Genomic DNA, 24,640 nt, shown 5'->3' on the forward strand with positions numbered 1-24,640 from the left:
CTATCACGAGCATTTGATAACAAACCAGAGCTGCCAAGAAGGAAGTTGCTGTTAAACTAGAACACATGTGCATACAGGTGTCGATTGTGACCTGGACAAAGTACGACACCCCAATGAAGTTAGTCTTTCTTGTACACAAAAGAGCCTTCCAAATTCGCCAATTTAGACAACTCATAAACTCCACTGCCTGTGCAACATTTGTGGTTCATTTGATTGAAGGCAAATAATCCACATCCATTATCTCGAAGGCAGAATAAGGCGCACAACAAAGGATTGGAGGTCGACATCGTTGCCAGAAGATAATCTTCCTGAACTGTGGAGTCCCTCTCTGTTAAGGTGAAGTAGGAACCCATTGGTTTCCAAGCTAAAGAAAGATAAACAAAAAACGCGTGAATATGACACAGCAATATTATACGGAAGCACTTAAAGAAAGAAAAGGGGTCATAATTATGACATACAATCGTCAACATATGTCACAATTAACATGACTAATTATTTTGAGTAATTACCAATAGTGTTCGGTGCCTTTAAGTCTTTTGTAAATTGTGCAGTTTCTTGGGTGAGAGACACACGTCCCGGATATCCAGCTATGAATTGCTTGTTTTGTCTTGTTATGTTTTCCATTACATTTCATTATGTTGTGCTGACAGACAAAATATTAAGATCAAGACACATGTTGTTTGGAGTTTAGATAACTGTTGACAGTTTCAGTAATTTCAGCCAATGTGAACTACAAATCTCCATAGATGAACTCTTTCTATCATTAGACCAGCCACCTGCATGGCACCAGCGAGATAGACCCTGTCTGACGTATATTTCGTGCCATCACCCTCGTCCTCTCACTCCATAACGCCCTTTATAACACCCCTTATACAAATATTCTGCCTTTTCATTGGTTTAGAGCGCCTCACATATGGCGGTCGTGTGATAGTGCATCGTTTGCCGTGTGATAGTACGACGACTATCACATGGCGTGCAGTACCCAGACGTCTTTTTGCCCACCTCGAACCCAGTCAGTTGTGCATCTGTGTATCTGAAACGCGCGTACGACGGCACCTGAAGAAGATGATAAATAGTCTGTTGGGGTGTTATAAAACAAATATTGACTGCTTCGAGTGCTGTGGTTAAAACTTAGTCTGGTCCCCTGACCAAAGATTCATCGACGTCTCTTGTTAAAAATCTTAGGTCAGGTATCACCCACGGTTAAAAATATAGCATGACGCAACTTGTCAGGGTCGGGGGTCATCTCCAGGGAAACCATGTCTGCACTAGTTGCGATAACGTAACCCTCCTCCCGACGGCCGCCAGGCCGGAGGGTACGATATTATGTTGATCGGCAAATGACAATCTGGTTCAACACGTATAATTTCGACAGCTAGTCACCAGATTTGCCCCATTTTTACCACTTTCAAAAATCATGACACTTAATCCTCAATCAATGTCTAATGAACACTCAAGTCAAAACACCTTGAGAAAATATTTTTGAAGAAAAAGGACAAAAACTTACCAGATCCCGGAGCGATTTCCCAGGTTTATATATTTTGAACTTGTCGCATCGCTTTGCAAACGCTTTGCACAGCGCCTGCATTGGCTTTAAATAACAATAGCTGGCATAAAAACTCCTGGATCTACGGCCGACAGGACTGACATTATGATTCCATACCGACCATCAACGATACTGTCCGAATGTTGACGACAACACAGTCGGAACATTTCGGATAACTTCGAAAAAGGAGGAATTCCTCCTTTTTGGTCACGTGATTTTGGGTGATACCGGACCCTCATTCGACAGAGCCTAGTCGGAGATTTTTGGGTCTGGGAACCAGACTAGTTAAAACTACGACTCCCGAGGTGATCCCCGGAGCGTTCTATTTTCCCGAGGCGACTACCATCCACGTCGTCTTCCAACCTCATGCACTGCCGGAAGAGTTCTTAAAGAACTGGTTCAGCTTCAGAGCAAGTGAGTCAAAACTTAAACTACTCAATTTGAAATAAACTGTTGAAAAATTATTTCGTGCTCTTAAAGCCATTATACACTTTCGGTAAACAGTATTGTCCAAGTCCCACACTTCGTGTATCATAACTAATATAAAAAATAACAAACCTGTGAAAATTTAGGCTCAATCGGTCATCGGAGTAAAACCCACTCTTGTTTCCGCACGTTTCGCCGTGTCATGACATGTGTTTAAAATAAATCCGTAATTCTCGCTATCGAGAATTGATATTGTTTTAATGTTTTCTCAAAAAGTAAAGCATTTCATGGAATAATATTTCGAGAGAAGTCTTTCACCATTACCTCTGTAAACCCTGTAAGTTATTTGTAAATCTGTGAACCTTTTTTCCCTTTTCTGTACCGAAAGTGTATAATGACTTTTAAATAATTTCACTCGAAATCATTTCGAAAGCTTTAAATCAGTCATTGCAACAGCTCGAAATAAATTATTGTGCTCTCAAAATCATTTCGTTCGGAATTTTTTGAAAGCTAATAGTGTATTTTAAAGATAATCCCAAATCATTTATTGCAAAACTTTGATGCGAAATTGGTTTAAGCTTCTCCAAATAGTTTTTTTTGTGCACTCAGACTAAAATTATTGCAAGAGCTCGAACACTAATTCGTCAGCCACATTGACACAATGCAATGCACGTACCTGAATCACAAGACGTGGTATTTTGGTTTGAACTTGAAGGGAGAATGTCGACTGTTGTCGATGCCTCTGCACTGGGTTGTGTCTTATTGGTTGTTGGTTCCGTTGTCTGTGCCAGGGTTGATGTCTTTGTTACGGTTAGTCTTACAGGTTGAGCCTCAGTAGTCGAATCAATATAATCACCGTTGTTGCACAGATCAGTATCACAACAGTAATGACAAAGCGAGTTTGTCTCGCTATTTCGATGACATTGAGAGGGATTTTGAGCTTCGAGTGAAGTGCAACTGTCGACTTCCTTACATTGTTTTCTGACTGTGAATAAACTATTTTCATCTCTGACTTCGTTCATGCAAACCTGTTGTGTTAGAATTACAAACGAAAGTTACATGGCGATATTTATTGATTGCCAACTGTAGGCGAACACATAGTTTCGATATTATTTTCAGTTGCTTTTGTGATTTTGTGCATTCTGAAACTGGTAAAGAGCTTACATAGTTTTATATCCAGAATGATGGGTATTACATACATTGTGTGTCATTGTTTCCTCGGTTTCAAGCACACACAACACATTGTTGTACCTGACATTGTCCCAGGCAAGCACCCAATGGACACGGGGCAAATCGTGCAGAGTCAATTGGTTGTTAAAGGTTTTAATAGTCGTACCTGATTCAATCCACACACGGATTCAGTGCCAGGCTCGCAATTATGCACGTCGCATACATAGCAGTTGATTGCTGTTCAAAAAGAGTGTTCATACAAATTTAGTTAATGACAATGTATGGTTGTAACCTGTTGGATCCTACGTCGATGGTTTAAGTTATCACAAAACATTTTAGAGAATACCATCAAAAACTTATATAGGCCTAAGACTTTAGAATTTTAATAAAGAACACCATTCATAATAGGGTTATGAAATCACACTTGTCAACGGATTAATGAATTTGGCCAGAATGGAAATATGTAGAAACTGTATAAATTAATTACTTTTAGTTAGTAATGCACTGCTTACCATTGACACCATTAACCAAACATGTTTCTAAGCTATTAGAGCTTTGTTTGACTGGCATGCTCACTGTCTTTTATACCCTTTGCGGTCGTCATAGATGCGTTGTGGGCTGGTTTAGTAGACTAATTGAGTATTCCCTGTTGTCTTTGTTGAGAGTGTACCCCCTGCTTGTGATCCAAAACCATTAGCTTAGATAGGTCATTTTGATAATGCGATCAATTTGCAAAAATAATTCCGCTCACGTGGCCTTTTTATTTTTAAAGAAAGAGACGCGATGACTTCATTAAACAGTGCTCCATGAGAATTATCAAACACAGTAAAATAATTTCCTCCATCTTCACCAAACAACTCTCCGTGTGAGTATTTACCACCAGGAATCATATTTGCTATTCATATCTGCCTTTTGTCCAAGCTTAAAGCTACAACGTGCTTCCAAAAAGCAGCAAGAAAGGACCAGCTTCAGTCTTATCAATGGCAACGGTCCCACCAGTCGAATCAGGTGACCAACCTGGCTCCATCACACTGCGTCCAGATTTCACAAAGGTATAGTCCTAACTTAGGACTAGTCCTAGGCAATGCTAAGAGATAGGACTAGTCCTGAGTTTTTAGGACTACCTTTGTGAAATCCACCCCAGGGAACAAAATGACTAGCTTGCGTCGGGAGCTCCTCACAAGATATCACACGATCAAACAAGAAAGCCGGACAAGGTGCTCTTACCAAGAGGGCATTCTCCCCAGAATAACAGCACTGGAAACACCAGAGGAGTCTCTTCAGTTCTCGTCAACATCCATTGAAGAAATCCACGTCAAAAATAAGATCTTGTCAGATGGGTTTTCTGTTTTGAAGACGCAACTTAGTGCACCAGAAACAAAAATCAAGCAACTGGAGGACGTTATAAACGTCAACCTGGGCTGCACTCCCGAAGTTTTAACCTGCGGTTTGGGGGTGTTTCGGAAACACATCGGACCCCTTCACCTGCCTTACGACGCTGTCAAGCAGAAATGGCGGACACTTTCCATATGCCAGGAGCAGAGATTGTAGAACTGGCAGAGTCCAAAAGCCAGACCGACAAACCCGCCAGTTTTATGACCAAGATGAGTTCCTGATACTAATTCTCAACACTCCTACATGGTGTGGGAATAACAACGGCCTAATTTCTGTCTGACCATGGAGGTAGAAATTGTCCTGTGTTTCATCTCTTCGTGTATGTCTGTCATTTTTGTCTGAGCCCCATGCTTTGTGAAATATAGGCCGCAATCTCGTTGTTCTATATTCAGAACACAAACGTGCTGCAAGGGAGAAAACAAAAACAACAAGCGGGTTATAACAAATTCGATATACTCATAATACAGAAAACGACACTTACCATTTAATTTCATCATGCTGTTACACACAATAAACACCTGGTTAGAAGGAAAAAAACAGAAACAATATTATGTTAAACCCAGAATCAATTCATGTAAACTTCATAAAATTAAAGTTTAATGCAGACCGTTTCAGACAAACACTCTTGTCCTCCATACGAAACTAACTCGTATGTATACAGTATTTGGCCAGCAAAAAGACACAAACACATAGCGAATAATTTAAACAAACTTTAAGGGTAATTCTAACGACAAGAACAGCAATATAAATAGATAACAAATGTCATACATCAACAAATAAAACAATTACAATGAATAAATAATAATAAACGAATAAACAAAAGGATGAAACAATGAATAAATCAAACATGTGAAATGAAAATCATGCATGACAAAAAAATTCTTCGAAATTCCGGGGCGAATACTACTCACATAGGAAGAATAATGCATATAGGAATACACAATTTGAGAAGCATAACACGATTCTCAGATTCAACTGATCTTTTTACAAACACATACTTCGGAGTGAAATGCTTCTCAGAATGCTTGATATAAAACGCCGCCATATTTTGTTAACCAACGGTTTTTATTGCCATTTATTTTACGAGTGATTACCAAACGTATCCAGCCCTTTAAAATCAACTTCCTAAGCAAAGTGAAAAGGACACCCCTTGGACACTAAGAACCTAGTAATGTCTTCTTATACGACGATATGTCTCGTTTAGACGACCAAAACAGTAAATGCACAATGATGCTATACAAAATAGCAAAAAGAGTTCATCGTCTGATAAAAAGAAATATCATTGAATTTTGTTTTCTACACTGCGCTTTGCAGTCAATTAACAGGATTAATGTTTGTTGAGGTTCTTGTTAATTAAAATATCGTGACCAAAAATTAAAAGACGTTTGAACGAAAAAAGGAAAGGAAGATCAATTGAAATTTAGAATAGAATGACGAGAAATTGGCTTTGTTCTTCTCTAACACCACAGTACACAAGCAACACAATGAAGCTATCCCACACCAAACAAAAGAGACTTAAAGACACTGAACACTATTGGTAATTGGCAAAGACCGGTCTTCTCACTTGGTGTATCTCAACATTTGCATAACATAACAAACCTGTGAAAATTTGAGCTCAATCGGTCGTCGGAGTTGCGAGATAATAATGAAAGAAAAAACACCCTTGTCACACGAAGTTGTGTGCTTTCAGATGCATGATTTCGAGACCTCAAAATCTAACTCTGAGGTCTCGAAATCAAATTCGTGGAAAATTACTTCTTTCTCAAAAACTACGTCACTTTAGAGGGAGCCGTTTCTCACAATGTTTTATACTATCAATCAACCTCTCCCCATTACTCGTTACCAAGTAAGGTTTTATGCTAATAATTATTTTGAGTAACTACCAATAGTGTCCACTGCTTGCCTTATTTATGGTTTTATTTATATTATTTACCATGAGTAACATCTTTGTCCTTGTTTTGCACGACATCAGGATGACTCAAGGACTTCACAAATCTGTATGGGTATATAGAATAAAAAAAAAAAAAAAAAAAACCCAAGTTTATAATATTTAAGCTTTTGGATAGAAATTAATTTTTGTACACCTACATTATCTGTTTCTACCTGAAGACAAGGTCAAGTTGGGTTTATGTTATTGCAACTTTGTTCAAGCCTTTTCATGTGACGTATCTTGTGGAAAAGGGCTATTGTTTACCGTTGAAACTTTTAGCTTTGAATAAAATTGTATTGTTGAGGTGATAGTTTTGGGTTGGGGACATGTTGCAGGAAACGCGCGAGATATATCAAATTGTCATGATTGGGTTACATGAGTTCACAGACTGATTGGAAAGCCTCATACCACAAGCAAACACTTACGGCAATACAGGGTCCAATTTCATGGCTCTGCTTACCGTAAACATAGAATCTGCGCTTACGGAAGCAGGGAATTATGTGCCTACGGCAAGCGTATTTCACTGGTTAGCGGCGAATTTTGGCTTCTGGGCGTGCGTACTCCGTGTACTAGGCATTCTACAAGGCAGATCGCAGAAATTCGGCGCTTGCACGTAAGCGGGGGATCGTGATCGTAAGCGCAAAATTAAGCGGTAAGCAGAGCCATGAAGTTGGGCCCCGGTCGCACGATTCACATTAGTTTGCTTATAGGACAATAAACAAAGAAAAAACAAGGCTAAAGGTCACTTTTGGAAAGGAGCTACAAACAGAAAACTCTGAAAAAACAACCCATCGATATCGTTTAAAACAGTCTAGGGTAAAGGGTTGAGGGAATCGTGCAACAGGAAAGAAGTTCAATAATAGAATGGCTCATTGTTCGATATATCGGCAAACAATGTATGGGGAGAAAAAACAAGCAGAAAATCTGGTGCACTACAGATGAAATAAAATAAGTTCCCCTTTTGCCATTTCTGAATTCATTCTCTTCGAAATCTTTTCGTTCCTTCGAAATGTGTCCCCTCGATATCATTTAGTTTCGTATGACTTCGCGGGAACGAACTAAGATATCATTGTTATACGTTCCTCCTCAAAAAGGACAATCATTAGGCATAATTTACCAAAATAATGAATTTCTAAATAGTATAAAATGACATGCATTTATATAGCGCTTAACACCAGGTTTCTTAGCGCTGAACAAGAAGTGTATTGATAGTAAAAAATGACAATTAAAAAAAGGGATGAAATAGCAGAAACTGAAGATCTCCTCAGATGGATTTAAATAAGTGTGTTTTTAGAGCGGTTTTAAATGAGTCCAGTTTAGTGGATGCACAGATGTGAACGGGCAGATTGTTCCAAAAATAGAGAAGGAGCGGTTTCCATAGCGAGTGCGGGGGATAGGACCAGTGTTGAATTCTAGGTGCGCGGTAGATGATGATCGGAGAACACGAGTTGTAGGTTACTTTTTGGGAATAAGTAGTTCTGAGATATATTTAGTGGATGCACAGATGTGAACGGGCAGATTGTTCCAAAGATAGAGAAGGAGCGGTTTCCATAGCGAGTGCGGGGATAGGACCAGTGTTGAATTCTAGGTGGGCGGTAGATGATGATCGGAGAACACGAGTTGTAGGTTGCTTTTGGGAATAAGTAGTTCTGAGATATATTTAGGGGCTATATAGACCATGTTTAACTTTGTAGGCAAGAGTAAGAACTTTAAATTTGATCCTTTGAGACACAGGGAGCCAGTGTAAGGAGTGCAGAACAGGAGTGATGTGATCTGATTTCTTTGTGCAAGTAACTAGACGAGCTGCCGAGTTCTGTATTCGTTGGAGGGGAGAAATGTGGGATCGAGGAAGGTTGGTGTAGAGACTTTTGCAGTAATCGAGGTGGGATGTGGTGAAAGCATGAACCAGTCGTTCAGTGGTACTTTGGTCCAAGTAGCGTCTAAGTTTTCCGATGTTGACTCCAAAGGCAGCGGAACCACACGGTGTTCTTGACGTGTTGTTGTAGGGTTAATTGGTGGTCAAGGGTGACTCCAACATCTCTAACCGTCTTTGATTGGGTGATGTTGTCGTGGACAGCAGAGATGTGTACAATAGGTTGTGGTGTTCGGAACTGTGTGGTGACATGGAGTACTTCAGTCTTAGATGAGTTTAGCTGCAGACCGTTCTGGCTTGACCATGTCTTAAAGGCAGTGGACACTATTGGTAATTACTCAAAATAATTATTAGCATAAAACCTTACTTGGTAATGAGTAATGGGGAGAGGTTGGCAGTATTATATAAAACATTGTGAGAAACGGCTCCCTCTAAAGTGGAGTAGTTTTCGAGAAAGAAGTAATTTTCCACCAATTTGATTTCGAGACCTCAAGTTTAGAATTTGAGGTGCGAAATCAAGCATCTAAAAGCACACAACTTCGTGTGACAAGGGTGTTTTTTCCTTTCATAGTTATCTCTCAACTTCGACGACCAATCAAGCTCAAATTTTCACAGGTTTGTTATTTTTTGCATGTGTTGTGATACAGCAAGTGAGAAGACTGGTCTTTGACAATTACCAATAGTGTCCACTGGCTTTAATATCAGCAACACAGTCTGATAGCTGCTTCATGGACTCCGGTGGGATGTGCTCACTCTGCTTTGACGCAAAGCTGTGTGTCGTCAGCATATACTAAGACGCCAAAATGAAAATGAATAAAACGCTCACAGAGCAATAAACTCCAAACGCGAAGTTAGATTATATATTTCTCATCAAATATGACATTTCAGACTGAAAGATTTCAGACTGAAATATTTCAAGGGAAGGTTTATGTTTCTTCTGTAACGTTCCTTTAAATACACGTTCCTTTAAATAAAATACAAACACAAAATATCTTTTTTCTTGTCATAAATTTGCAAAGTGCTGAACTATAGGCCTACTCATAACAAAGTTCTCATCGCCTTTAATGTTTTAGCGATGAGGAAAAATCGTCGCAAAGACTGAGTGAAATCTTTGTCACTGCGATCAATTTCGGTGACCGCAAGATTTTAGTGAAATCGGTCCCTTTTACCTCATCAGCTCACCGTGTAATCGTAACAAGTATATAGGAGGTGGTGCAACGCTCATCTCCGTCACCATGTGACGCCCAAGGCACTTTAACACCTGCAGCTTTCCTGCAAGGACTATTCTTGTTTATATTTGTCTTTATGAGACCTCCTTAACACAGCACCATGTGTTGTTTTTTCAAGGTGCTGTGGCGCAATATGCAGCCAATCCAACCATGAACACCAAGGCGAGCCCCTCCTTTTTATACGACAAGTGCACCGGGGTTCTTTAACAGGCGTTACAAAACACATAAGACCATTGGCTTCACGTCCCATCCGAGGGACGAAGCATCATGCTTCGTCCCTCGCCTCGCACTATAACACCTGCCACAACAACCCTGTTAAGAAGTCGTCTTCGTTTGATCGGCCATGCTCTTCGGAGACCTGAGGTGCCTCTCGCTACCTTCTTAAATCCACAAAACCAGCCATCTGAACCCTTTCGACAGGGTGGAAGCTTCCGCTGCACCTACATATCACCGCTTACAAACGCCATCGACCTACAACACGATCGAGCTGTTCAAGCTGCCCAGGATCGGCCTGGATGGCAGAGAAGAATTTCGGACAAACCCATGGTCACAACGTCTCGAGCCGTGTTCGGCCCGAATAGCATGAACTATATGCTTAAAGACAGTGGACACTATTGGTAATTGTCAAAGACCAGTCTTCTCACTTAGTATATCTCAAAATATGCATAAAATAACAAACCTGTGAAAATTTGAGCTCAATCGGTCGTCAAAGTTGCGAGATAATAATGAAAGAAAAAGCACCCTTGTCACACGAATTTGTGTGCTTTCAGAGACCTCAAATTCTAAACTTGAGGTCTCGAAATCAAATTCGTGGAAAATTTCTTCTTTCTCGAAAACTACTCCACTTCAGAGGGAGCCGTTTCTCACAATGTTTTGTATTACCAACCTCTCCCCATTACTCATCACCAAGTAAGGTTTTATGCAAATAATTATTTTGAGTAATTACCAATAGTGTCCACTGCCTTTAACAAAAGTGTATTCTTTAAGGTTACAATAGTAACGGCTGGAACTCGAATCCACACTCTGCTGATCAGAAACACCAGGCCCCAATTTCATAGAGCTGCTTTACAAGCACACAATTTTGCTTAAAATGTCACCTGGAAGTGGTATTTTTGTCAAAATAAAGCTTTTGTCACTTAAATATGTGCTTTGATGAGTGGAATATGAACAAACAATAAACTAAGATTAAAAAAAAATAGTTTCCATGTTATTGACAAATTTGAAAATAAGCCCGACCCGAGAGGGCGCTGTTCGTGACGTCAATCGAGGCGCGATATTTGAAGAGAAAATGCTGCACAGCGCTAAAAAAGACGTCGGACCGAACCACTAGGCACTATTGCTCTTGTGAGTCTGACCAGCCATGCAGACTGACCCCATCTTTAGTTGTTTTGCTGCATCCAGCAGCAATACAGATGCAAGAAAACAACTTTTTCGAAACGTAACAAACTCAATGACTTGGACGCGCATGTACTTTGCACGTGTGTTAACTCTACACATCAAGGCAAAGTCTGCCTCGATTGACGTCACAAAAGGGGTAGGCGGAGTCAAACCCAAACAACTTTAACTGTTTTTTAAACATATAAATCGTGACAAACAATTCATAAAACAATTATTTTATTGGTACTAACCATAGGCCTAAGTTTGACAAAATAAAAATTCTATTTCCCGGCGACTTAAGCAGAACAAATTCATGCTTATTAAAAATGGAATGAAATTTTGGCCAGTAACTTGTGTAAAATAAGCAAGCTATTTTCATGCTTAAGCAAATTTTTTGCTTAAGCAGCTCTATGAAATTGGGCCCAGAGCTTGAGTCCGCCAAGCCATGACACACCCCTTACTTTCATTGTTGCGAAAAATTATACTCAATTGGTGATAGTTATCAATTGTGTTTGCTTGCTAAACATACCGTTGGCCCAAGAGAGTGGTCGCTATATTTAGTCACAGGTATGAAACACATAATCAAGAAAATGCTTACCGATATGCTGCTAACTCAACGAGCTTTCTGCCTGTAAAGCAACCTGCCTGTTTCTTTCGTTCTGAACTGAGCTCAAATGAATCGTTGAAAAAGCCGCAGCAATTAAGATTACGTCATCCAGTTTTTAACGCAGGCCGCTTTTGTAAGTATGTTTTGAGTCCTTCTGTTAGTCTGTTAATGAGGTCTTCTTCTTTTTTAATTAAAACGCAGATGCCGTCTCAAGAAATCGATCATTTCACAAAATGACCTAACGATTGTAACAACTTAACGCTGTTTCATTGAAACAAAATGCATGGCTCCAGTGAAGTAGCCTATACACCATCACACAGCACCATAATAACCAATATAAATTTAGATTTTTTGTGCACTGGACCTTGGTCACTTAAATATGTGTTTTGATGAGTGGAATATGAACAAACAATAAACTAAGATTAAAAAAAAATAGTTTCCATGTTGTTGACAAATTTGAAAATAAGCCCGACCCGAGAGGGCGCTGTTCGTGACGTCAATCGAGGCGCGATATTTGAAGAGAAAATGCTGCACAGTGCTGAAAAAGACGTTGGACCGAACCACTAGGCACTATTGCTCTTGTGAGTCTGACCAGCCATGCAGACTGACCCCATCTTTAGTTGTTTTGCTGCATCTAGCAGCAATACAGATGCAAGAAAACAACTTTTTCGAAACGTAACAAACTCAATGACTTGGACGCGTATGTACTTTGCACGTGTGTTAACTCTACACATCAAGGCAAAGTCTGCCTCGATTGACGTCACAAAAGGGGTAGGCGGAGTCAAACCCAAACAACTTTAACTGTTTTTTAAACATATAAATCGTGACAAACAATTCATAAAACAATTATTTTATTGGTACTAACCATAGGCCTAAGTTTGACAAAATAAAAATTCTATTTCCCGGCGACTTAAGCAGAACAAATTCATGTTTAGTAAAAATGGAATGAAATTTTGGCCAGTAACTTGTTTAAAATAAGCAAGCTATTTTCATGCTTAAGCAAATTTTTTGCTTAAGCAGCTCTATGAAATTGGGCCCAGAGCTTGAGTCCGCCAAGCCATGACACACCCCTTACTATCATTGTTGCGGAAAATTATACTCAATTGGTGACAGTTATCAATTGTGTTTGCTTGCGAAACATACCGTTGGCCCAAGAGAGTGGTCGCTATATTTAGTCACAGGTATAAAACACATAATTCAAGAAAATGCTTACCGATATGCCGCTAACTCAACGAGCTTTCTGCCTGTAAAGCAACCTGCCTGTTTCTTTCGTTCTGAACTGAGCTCAAATAAATCGTTGAAAAAGCCGCAGCAATTAAGATTACGTCATCCAGTTTTTAACGCAGGCCGCTTTTGTAAGTATGTTTTGAGTCCTTCTGTTAGTCTGTTAATGAGGTCTTCTTCTTTTTTAATTAAAACGCAGATGCCGTCTCAAGAAATCGATCATTTCACAAAATGACCTAACGATTGTAACAACTTAACGCTGTTTCATTGAAACAAAGTGCATGGCTCCAGTGAAGTAGCCTATACACCATCCAACAGCACCATAATAACCAATATAAATTTAGATTTTTTGTGCACTGGACCTTGGTCGCTATTAGTGTGTTCGGGCTTTCATCAACTGAACAACTAAATTGAATAATTCATGTTGGTTTTAGCCATGTACACCGATGTGTGTTACCACTGTATTTACCCTGAGTTCTGTTTGGAAAAAAATCACAGACACTATTACTTCAGTGGGATTCGAGCCCAAGACTTTTCCCCCATCAACACTGTTTACAGCAGTCCCGAAAGCATGTTTTTTTGCTTTGATGAATGTCCAACATGTTTTTGTTGTTGTTTGACTCCAAGTAGCCGCAAATGAATGTAATGACGAAAATTAATTTATGCGAATCGTTCTGTCAATGCGCGCCGAAGCTTCTGAAACATTTAAAACCTAGTCGTGTTTATTACCAGATTTCTTTGCTCTGTTGTATCTTCGTTGTTTGTTGTGCGAATTAGGCGCCTGGTGATACTGTCGACCCATTGTAGTTGACACCCTATAAGTGTGACGTCAGATGTGCAGGCTACGAGCAATGTTCGCTCGACTCACCCTCAGCGGCCACCCAGGACCTTGGGTAGATTCTAGGAAGTATAGGTCATGCGTGAAGTGTACGTGATGGTGAGTGTTATTCATGATGGGACTGAGCATTAACCAATGAGCGTGCTTGCATGATACGTATGCCCATCCCAGCGCCTTTAAGTTGGTAAGGGCATGGAGGTAGAATTATAATCTAATTCTACCTCCATGGTAAATTTCCGTCCATATAATCACATTTCACCTACATCCTACATTTCATCTCATTTCATTTCAACTCAATTCATTTCGATACGATTCGATTCGATTCCATTCCATTCCATTCCATTCTATTCTATTCTATTCGATTCGATCCGATCCCACTCAATTAATTTCGATCGATTTGATTCAATTCGATTCGATTCGATTCAATTCAAAGGCATGGTTTCGAAACGGGCCAAGTTCGAAAGACCAATTTAACTCTCTGGATTTAGTCCAGGAGCTCTTGGTGATCCGTAGAAAATAAATGATTAGAAGATGCCACCTAGATATCTTCTTGGGTCCTACAAAACCAGAACAAGTCTGGCAGATGGCGGCCATCTTGGATTTCAAAATGGCCACCATTTAAGTTATATTTTTCCTTCAACTTTGGCTGTGAATGTCATAAAAACATATTTCCGATGGCGGTCATCTTGGAGTTCAAAATTGCCGCCTTTTTATGTATTTGTTTCCATAACTTTGGCAGTTGTTGTACAATCATGTTTTATTGGTGAGTAAATTAACATTTATCAAGCTATACAAGCTAGCATTGATATAACTAATGTATATATAAGACCAATAGTATACAAATATTGAGTGGCTCAGAGTGGAATGGGAGGAATAATATCGTAAAATTCGGACTGTTCCACGAATTAATTAAAGCCACTCAATATTTGTTTTATATAACTGCCATATAGATCCTTGTCATTTGATGTGTTTTAAAGGATGACATTATGAAAAGTCACACAAATTACTGACAACCAAAAACCATAGCGCCGCGTAGCGGCAACAATGCACAAATCGGATCACAACCTTTTGCACAGGTGCTCCTTTGTTTTAGCAGCGGCTCAAAAACATTGGGAACAAGGATGATCCTAACTGTTGAATGGGAAATGCTATTCCCCATGGGCGACAAGGTCTTTTTGATCGCAGGTGCGGATAGGAGTAATAGTGAATGTCACGTGAAGTAAGTTCCACCAATCAAATGACAAGGATCTGTACCAGGTCTGCCCATACAGGGTCAATTAATATTACATCTGGGCCAAGGTAGGCCAGGTCATTAAATCTTGATGTCAAACCTGTACCAGGTCTGGCCACATTGTGTCAGATATTGTCAAACAAGCACATTTAAATTGGCAGCTAAACCAAATGATCCAATATATTGTTCTTAATGGGTTCATTGAACCTGCAGACATTTGTATAGAAACCAACACCAAGGTTTCTGATGGCCGCCTTAACCAGATGATTGTTTAACTCATATATATATATTAATTATATTAATGCTAGCTTGTATAGCCTTAAAGTCATTGCGAATGTTTTTACTTTAGTCACCAAAAACAGGATTTTACAATCATTACCAAATTTGAAGAAAAACATAATAAAAAGGGGGCCATTTTGAATTTTCAAGATGGCCACCATCTGAAACACTTCAGTTGTACCCTTTATTGCTTTAGTTTTAACATTGCTAATGTATTTTTAGCAACAAAGTTCATGATCTGACGACATTCACAGCCAAAGTTTAAAAAAAATATAACTTTAAATGGCAAAAAGTAGTTAATGGCCTGACGTTTCGACCCTAGCAGAGTCTTTCTCGAAGGCTAAATGACAACACAACAAACATGAAAAGGTAACTAAGTTAACTTACTTCACGTGACATTCACTATTACTCCTATCCGCACCTAGGTAACTAAGTGAAACATAAGCAGTGAAGTGGAAATACATGAATGGGGTTAGAAAGCATACAGAAAAAAGCAGGAGGTAAACAATGAATAGGGGGACAAAAAAGGGGGGGGGGTGAAGGGAAGGGGGCTGGCTTGACCACAAGCAAGAATATGGAAACACAAAGGACAACATCAAGGGTGGTGAGGTTGGGTAACAAGTAATTTATATTAGTGAATGAGGCTCAGGCTAAAAGGCTATGGGGACAAAAAGGAGACGGCAAAACAAAAGGTTTATTAGTCGTTTCCTTCTTGGATGTTCAGACCATGGGGTTGAATGGTCTGGAGGCGTCTAATCCAGAGTTTCTCCCTACTCAAACGCACAGTCTCTCTGTGGTTGCCTAGTGCCTCTATGCCCTGTAAGATCATGTCAGAAATGGAGTGATTAGGAAGATTGAAGTGATGACCTACAGGTGTATCTAGCTTTTGGGTCTTGACTGTAGATCTGTGGCCGTAGAAACGCCTCTTGAGTGTAGTTCTTGTTTCACCTATATATTGAACACCACAGACTCTGCAAGATATGAGATAAATGAGATTAGTGGTGGTGCAGGTGACATGACCCCTTGTCTTATGGGTGGTACCGCCGGTGTTACTGGTGAAGGAGTCCGATTCCCTGATGTGTTGTCTACAGACGATGCATTTGGAGATGTTGGAACACCTAAAAGTTCCCTGTGGTAGAGGGGGATTAACATCATCATTAATGGGAGGGACTTCTGCTCGGACAATGAGATCCCTGAGACTTGGTGGGCGTCTGTAGGCAACTATGGGTTCTTCCTGCACAGCACGTTGAAGTCGATCTGATGTGTGAAGAATATGATGGTTAGAACTGGTTATTTTACGAATGGGAGGAAGTGAGGGGCGGAAAGTGACAACATTCACTATTCAAGTGAGCCTCATTCACTAATATAAATTACTTTTTACCCAACCTCACCACCCTTGATGTTGTCCTTTGTGTTTCCATATTCTTGCTTGTGGTCAAGCCAGCCCCTTCCCTTCACCCCCCCTTTTTTGTCCCCCTATTCATTGTTTACCCCCTGCTTTTTTATGTATGCTTTCTAACCCCATTCATGTATTTCCACTTCACTGCTTATGTTTCACTTAGTTACCTGTTCATGTTTGTTGTGTTGTCATTTAGCCTTCGAGAAAGACTCTGCTAGGGTCGAAACGTCAGGCCATTAACTATTTTTTGCATTTATACTCTCGGTCCATTTGGTTGGTAAGTTGTTTGCAACAGCTAATTCTATTTTCTCAACTTTAAATGGCGTCCATTTTTAAATCAAAGATGGCCGCCCTCTGCCACATCTGACAGGTTGCCGACATGGTTTTTCTTGTTCCTGCGAGCCTTATTTAGGTATCTAGCTAGGAGTGCGTTTTGGTAATGACCCCAACCAAATACTGTTTCTGACGTCATAACCAATACGGTAACCGAGCTCACAACTCGATTATCGTTCATTCCGAACAGCAGAACCAACGACCAACAACCGAAACAGTTTTTGGTTGGGGTCGCCAAAACGCACTCTAGGTGGCATGTTCTAATCATTTATTTTCTACGGGACTTAATTTTTGGTCAAAAGCTCCCCGACTAATTGGCAATTACTTGACAAAAGGCGCACTCGAAAAGCTACTGCCACAGTCTTAGTGCAAAACGTTGTTGATCGTTATACCATAGAGCAAGGAAGAGTATCACGAACGCCCCGCTCCGCCGTTCACTGTGCATACTTACATAGAAAGAAACTTAACACATCGCTGTTTTGCTGACGGATTTCGCGGCTTCCAGAGGACGCCCTCTCATGGCGGAATAGTCGTGACGTGTGTAGTGTTGGGTGTATGGTTTTTAGAACGTATTGCACCAAGACTAGTACTGCCATTGACATAGGCCGTGTCCGAAACGGCGACTTCGGCTACAGCTACGTCTAGATCAGCGCGTCTGCCAGTGTTGAAGAATAGGCAGACGCGCGCGATCTAGCCGTAGCTGTAGCCGAAGTCGCCGTTTCGGACACGGCCTTAGTTTAGCACGAAACCCGACTTGAACCAACTGGTCCCCTCTTTATCCGCAAGGATACCTCGAGTGTGACGTCAGATGTGTAGTCTGAAGTCTACCCAGTCTAAAAGTTCACCTTTTGAGGGCGCGCTTCGTCGAAAAATGCATGGACAACTCTGCTAGTTGGACCACATGCACAAGTAGTAGTTACACACAACACGAGGGTTGCACCGATGATTATTTACATTTCGCACGTACAAACGTCGGTTGTTCTTTGACATGTTGGAGGTACGTATGACTATTGGTTCAATTATTGGTTCTATCTATATAATTGTTCTCTTCATAACGTAAATTGTTCGTGGTTTGTCTATTTCTACCTCCACACACAATATTATTATTGTCACTCAATGACAATGTCAATACCAATCACTCAGCTCAGGTCCAATCCACTCCGTATTCTTTCTTGGCCCTACCCCTACCTCCCCTAAGCCTATAAGGCGTAAGGCACAAGGGCCCTAGCCCACCATGCCGGAAAAGTTTCCGTATGGCGCCACCACTTTTTCATTCGCAATAAAATAATATAGTATCTAATTTACCTGATTGATATTTACCTTTTTGTAAAAATGAGTGAAAAAGTGGTGGCGCCATACGGAAAGTTATCCCACCAGGCCCATCTGTGACCCTAGTTGTAGGTAGCCTTATTTAGTTAGGTTTATATTGTACTTGTTTTTTTTTTATTTTATTTTTTTAATGATCAGACCCTGCCGACTACGCCATGTGTAACCAGGGAGAGTTTAAGGAAAGGCCTTGGAACAATTTTATGCAGGTCTGATCAAATATACAGTGCTAACACACATCGGTGTATGGGTAAAAACCAAAATTAATATTCTTTATCCCCGATGCAAATTTAACATCTATTATATCGTTGCGGTACCCGCTGCCAAAACATAGGATTCGAACTGCCTCTAGCTGCCGGGCAACCTCGGTAGTCTAGTTGGTAAGACACTGCTCTAGAATTGCAAGGGTCGTGGGTTCGAATCCCACCTGAGTATACAGTGCTAACACACATCGGTGTATGGGTAAAAACCAAAATTAATATTCTTTATCCCCGATGCAAATTTAACATCTATTATGATCAAATATTGTTTTATTTCTTAGAACAACAAATAACATTTTGTTACACTAATTTGACTCATGTATAGTTTAAACCTGATTCTTAAGGCTACCAGATAATAGGGGCAGTCTGTAAAACACAATAATTATAGAGAAAACATTATTACTGATTAATAACAAAAACCTTAACTACAACTGGTTCAGCGGAATATTAAATCTTCGTCTTTGTCTAATATTAACGATCTTTTGACCACGAAGATCACTGCATTACAATCAAACAGTTATAATCCGTACAACTAGGGCCTATAGATACTTTAAATGGGAGTCAACTATTTCTTAGCAAACCAATACGTGTACGGAAGTATTAACTGCAATTCCAAACATCATAAATCTAGTACATGCACGAGGATTTCTAGGACCACAAGTTGCCTCATTATAACTTATAGTTTACATAAAACTCTCCACATACTGATAGTTAAATATTCCGTACCTTCAATAAATAACAGTGTCGTAACGTTGGTGGAATAACCTTGTCTATATGAGCTTCACGTCACGGTGGTCGGCATTTTAACTGAAGACAAAAATATATGCCAAACATTCTGATAATATTGTGAAGTTTGTGGAAAATGTGGAACATGGAAAATAGTGATTTGCCGAATAAATATTTATCTGAAGTCTTCTAATGTTCTAGAAATTACAGGTATGGCCTACATCATTTGTAACTGGAAATAGCTTGACTGGTATTCGATACAAATCCTACAAGCGGGTCATGAATTTGAATTTACTTAATAAATGCACAAAAGAATATGTTCAGTGCTAACTAGATGCAATCTTAAACATGTGAAACAAATAATGCCGTATTTCTCTAGCATTTCCACTATTTGGAAATTCTAATATTAACAAATTTACGGCAATTGAACATTACACGTTGTATTTTCATTGCAGCGTTTCTGAAGGTTTGTTACAATAATTATTTTCTACACTTTAACTCACCAATTTATCGCTTGAACACCATACTGTTACAGGTGGTAGGTGCATTTATTTAAACTCAGTCCCCAGAAGTCGCAACTCATAAAACGCACATGGCTAACTTAACAAACTAAGGAAACGGAAACATAACTGTTCCCTACAGTCGACCTCTCGTCTTGACGGCAAATGCAGGAATGAATCTCAAATTCCAGAAAAGGGAGTACACAAATTGTTAATCGTCTGCTGGTATTTCAGCTATGACGTCAAGTCATTTCCAAATGTTTGTGTCTATTAGGTTCTCGTGCTCAGGAATTTACTTTTCCAATTAGAAGAATGTTCTCCCAGTGGATTTATTATCCAACACATTCCATTTCTACACTTATCCAACACATTCAATTTCTACACTCACCGCAACTTAGCCTAGTATTTAATTTACGGGAGTGGCATTAACAAACAACTTAAAATACTTCCAAGTAAGTAATCAATGACCGCAGCTTGAGGTCAGCTGGTTACAATTTTATAATAATTATTAATAAATACTCCAGACAGTTTCTCTACTCCTATTGGTGGAGAGCGCATCAAGTGGGGGTGTTTATAAATGGTTGATAATGACTAGTGTTTATCAGAATCACGCGGAACGCAATTCATAGCTTTTAGTAACAGCGCGTAACCTACTTCTAAGCGCGCGCATAATCTATTTCTAAGCGCGCGTGCGTACACACAACCCACGCGAAACAGACTCTTCCTTCACAAAGTTTTTGAAAAAAATATTTAAAACCTCGAATTTTCAAAGTGTCTGCAATTGTATTATTGTAATGTTTTTTAACAATATAGGGCATTTATGAATGGGAATTAAAGAGTAGTGACTCTTTCTTAAACGTCCGTTTAAAACCTTGCAGGGTCGTTGCCGTACGCTATCATGGATAAAGGCCCTCGCCTTTGGCTACGACCTTTATCACATGGCAACTCGACCCTGCCGGCTTTAAACGGTCGTGTAAGAACTTGTCGCTACCCTTTTATTCCCTTATTAATAACAATAATTTGGGGGCTAATCATACTACCTCCATGGAGACCATGAGCATGGAGTCCATGCTCGCAGCTGAGAGCTGAATTGCGAAGGACGCGGCTACAACGTGTTCGAGAAGCAGGCATGCAAGGGCGCCCTTGGCTGCCAGCCACATCAACCCATAATAATATGACCACGGAACACAGCCAAAGATCGAAAGTGTTTGATTTTTCCTGAGGGAGGAAAACTGGAAGGTCTGGAAAACCCTCGTGGCACAGCAGAGAACCATTGCACAACTCAGCTCACATATGGCATGGATGGCCCTGTCCTACTATCATCCTCAAACATTTTAACAACAGAGTGTGCATAGTTTAATAAGTAGATGAACAGTCCAAAAAGAAACCATTCTTCACTGATCCCTCAAACCCGTGGCTGTTTCGTACTAAAAGCTGGAAATCGACCGACGGTGGGATCGATCAAGTTGTACACCGGTTAACATCACTCATGTTATCCGCCGTGCTGTGCAGCCATGGTACATGCGTATTTGTTGCACACATGGTCTCATTATTAGTCTGGTTCCCTTATCCACAAATAATTAATGGTACGATCAAATGGATGTCAGACAACTCGTCCGTCGGACAACTCGACAGTTCAGACAACTTGAATTTGAGACAACTTGACGGATGGCCAAGACAAGTCCATGGTTGAACGGACCTCCGTTACCGTCATGTTTACACAAATTTCCTATAAATCCACACCCTAACCCTAATCCCAACCTTAACCTAACCCTAACCCTACCCTACCACCCCCCTTCCCGGCCCTGTGCCCTCCACGTGCTGAGGCGCCCCCGCCACGGCCATCCGGCGACTTGTCTTGGTCCTAAGTCAAGTTGTCTGACAGTTGATAAAAACGTCTGTCGAGTTGTCCGAACGGTCGAGCTGTCTCAACCGTCAAGCTATCCAAACGGTCAAGTTGTCCGATGGACGAGTTGTCTGAACATCAATCAAATGCTACAACTGAAGTCACGAAAGTATAGTCTTGGAATTAGTAGAATGACTGAAACAGCTCTGAATTTTATCGGAATAAAGGTGTGCACAAAAAAGAAAAAGAAAAAACAGAACTGATGATAAAACCAAAATCAGCAGTAATCCAACATTTTTTTTAAAACTGCACAATTACACTTATTATACAGAACATTTTAAACTAAATTTATTTTTTTGTCATTTCCAACACTTATTTACAGCATTTGGTTTAATCAATTTGTGATTCTGCCATCTTAGTGACCTGGTTTAAGTATTCTAATTACTGTATTAGTGATTTAAACAAGTGACTCATGACAAGTGATTCTAAACTTACAGTTTAGTCATGGACAGTATTGTCATGTGATGTTATTGCAATCGTACTTTGTAATGCCCTTTTAAAACCATGATGTTGTATCTTTTCTGTACAAGGCTCCTATCCTGATGGAAACATCATTATCACCAAATCATGCTGGCAAGAATTCTGAGGAAAATGATTTAGATGGGGAGGAACCAAGTTGGGAGGAACACCATGTACCGGAGGAAGTCGATATGATGGAGAGATGTCTTAAGCTAGTACAGAAATGGCCACAGATTCTGGAATTGCTATGTCAGGAAGAAACCTCGCTAAAGGATGTGCGTATTGGTTATTATACAAATATTGAATGTTTATGGGTACAATGGTGCGAATATGTTCATGGGTTGAAAGATGGAATGTTCTATTCAACGAGGCGGAGCCGAGTTGAATGGAATATTTATCTTTCAACGAATGAAAATATTTGCACTATTGCACAAATGAAAAACATTTGTTATTGTTTTATATAACATCCAAGTAGATCTTTTTTCCATTTTGATTGGAGGATACAAATTTTGAAACAAACAAAGCGTCTGTTTTGAGACACGCAGACGCCGAAATATGTGCCTTGCTGCTGCATTACCAAAGACCCGCAAGCGGGTCACCCAGAATTCTCGATCGCCCGCAGGCTTTTTCACTAGCCCCAATGTATTGATACACAAACTTTTGAAACGTAAAAAAAAAAAAAATCATGGAAGTGAGGTCCTTAGAATTGCCTTTTTTGGACGATTTTATCTCTTAATTTATGCCCTAAATTAAAACCATTTTAATGAGTTCGTGTTTTGAGGATTGGTTGTTTTGAACACGTTTTGAACTCTGTTTGCCACAAAATCTTTGTAAATCAACGATCGGTCATTAAGAAATAATTCAATGAACTTTGCCCCGCACTGCCCTCTGTTGGCAAATATTGTCTAAATTATTATAATTCCTCCAAGGCTGTGCATTGTGCACAATCTGCAGGTGTAATGCACAACGTGCAGCAATTTTTTACTCCGTTCGTGCAGAATGGTGGTTAGAATGGACTTTGGTCGACCATGTGTGTTACATGTGCTCTGCATGCTGCGTGGACTAGTGGGCCACTGTGTGTGGATACTCTGCACCATGTGGTTTGTGCATCAGTTTTTCAATTGATTGTACGTGTTTTCCGAAATGAAGGACAGCTATTCAGATCCTGATTGCACCCAACTATTTTAAAAGCTTTAGTAAAAGATTTCTTTGGGATTTTGCCACTGTACCCTCTTTTATATGTGAAAAGGAACACTTATATCCGGTTAATGGCGAATATTTTTTTCTAACCGTAATTGCGAATACTGTTTTTGACCTAACCGGAAATCCACAAGGGGCGGGGATACCTTTATAGTCCTCTAATTACAACCAAGAAACCGGATTCCTGTTATCCGCGACTGATATGAATGTTTTGTCTGAATCCTTTATGAAACTTCTATTAAGACAGCATAACACAGCATAAAATAAGTATTTAACTATGATCACCTCCATAAAGAGTTGAAACAATGCCATTTCTGACGTATTTTGTTCAAAGATTATGAAAGTTTTCCTTCACGTAGAGTCAATAACAATATCAAAATAAAAAGCAAATTGCCATCTTTAAATTAGATCCGGTTAATTTTTTTGAATGAGTCGAGCGGCACTGTCTCAAACTAATATCAATCCGCCAATAAGATCTCATTCACAAACGAACAACCACAAATTAACAGCGTCCTCTAGGGGCAAAAAATAAATAATAAATAGCGCCCTCTAGTGGCGGGGAAAAATATTCAAATATCCGGTTAATTTCAAATAGTTGGCCAGCGGTTAACTGAATACTATTCGCCCAGCATTAACCACAAGCTACCTGTACAGCTTTAGCTACCCTGGAAAGCCAATCTCTAATATGTATTGCACATTCCTAGATTTTAACAAAATATTTGTTTCACAACATTAATCTTATTTCAAAACATTTGTTTTTGACCCTTGAACAGATCCGAGTGTCATTTGAAACCTTGACAGAGATTTTACAGTATATTCCAGAGAGTCTTCCAGAAGCCATTCCCACAGTTCTGGATGTTATACAAAAGATCTTAAATGTGTACATTGGTCAAGTGTATCGTGCACTCCAAGGTGGTAATCCAAGTACAGTCATTATGGCAGCTCTCAATCTCCTGATTGCAATGGTAGCCCATAGCCAGTCAACAGCTCGAGAGGTTTTAACATCGTTCAACCTCCAGCATGGTGTGTTGAGGACACTTGTCAACAGAAGAAATCCAAAGGTTGGTTGAAACTGCTCTTTTCGTTGCTACTGGTTAGACTCATATAATGCATCAGGGCCCAATTTCATGGCTTTGCTTACCACCGAATTCTGCGCTTACGATCACCATTCTCGGCTAACGTGCAAGCGCTGAATTTCTGCGCTAGCCTTGTTAGCTTAGAATGCCTAGTAACGTGGAGTATGCACGTGCAGAAGCAAAAGTTATCCGCTAACCCGTAAATTACGCTTGCCACAAGCACAGAATTCCCTGCTTCCGTAAGCGCCAATTCTGTGCTTACGGTATGAGCAGGGGCCAATTTCATAGAGCTGCTTAAGCAAAAAATTTGCTGAAGCACGAAAATAGCTC

At 40.0% G+C, this 24,640-nt stretch overlaps 1 protein-coding gene across 2 annotated transcripts in view; it reads left to right on the forward strand.

Moving 5' to 3' along the window:
• Nucleotides 1-17,718: 17,718 nt before the first annotated feature.
• Nucleotides 17,719-24,640, forward strand: part of LOC117291553 (nucleolar pre-ribosomal-associated protein 1-like) — a 37,812-nt gene continuing 30,890 nt past the window's right edge. For both annotated transcript variants that reach the window (XM_033773352.1, XM_033773353.1), the window contains exons 1-3: nt 17,719-17,854; nt 22,106-22,309; nt 24,008-24,295. In XM_033773352.1, coding sequence (XP_033629243.1) covers nt 17,846-17,854; nt 22,106-22,309; nt 24,008-24,295 — 501 coding nt within the window. In that variant the 5' untranslated portion in view covers nt 17,719-17,845. The remainder of the gene's footprint in view (nt 17,855-22,105; nt 22,310-24,007; nt 24,296-24,640) is intronic.

The sequence above is a fragment of the Asterias rubens genome, chromosome 6, assembly GCF_902459465.1.
Source record: "Asterias rubens chromosome 6, eAstRub1.3, whole genome shotgun sequence".
Classification (NCBI taxonomy): Eukaryota; Metazoa; Echinodermata; class Asteroidea; order Forcipulatida; family Asteriidae; genus Asterias; species Asterias rubens.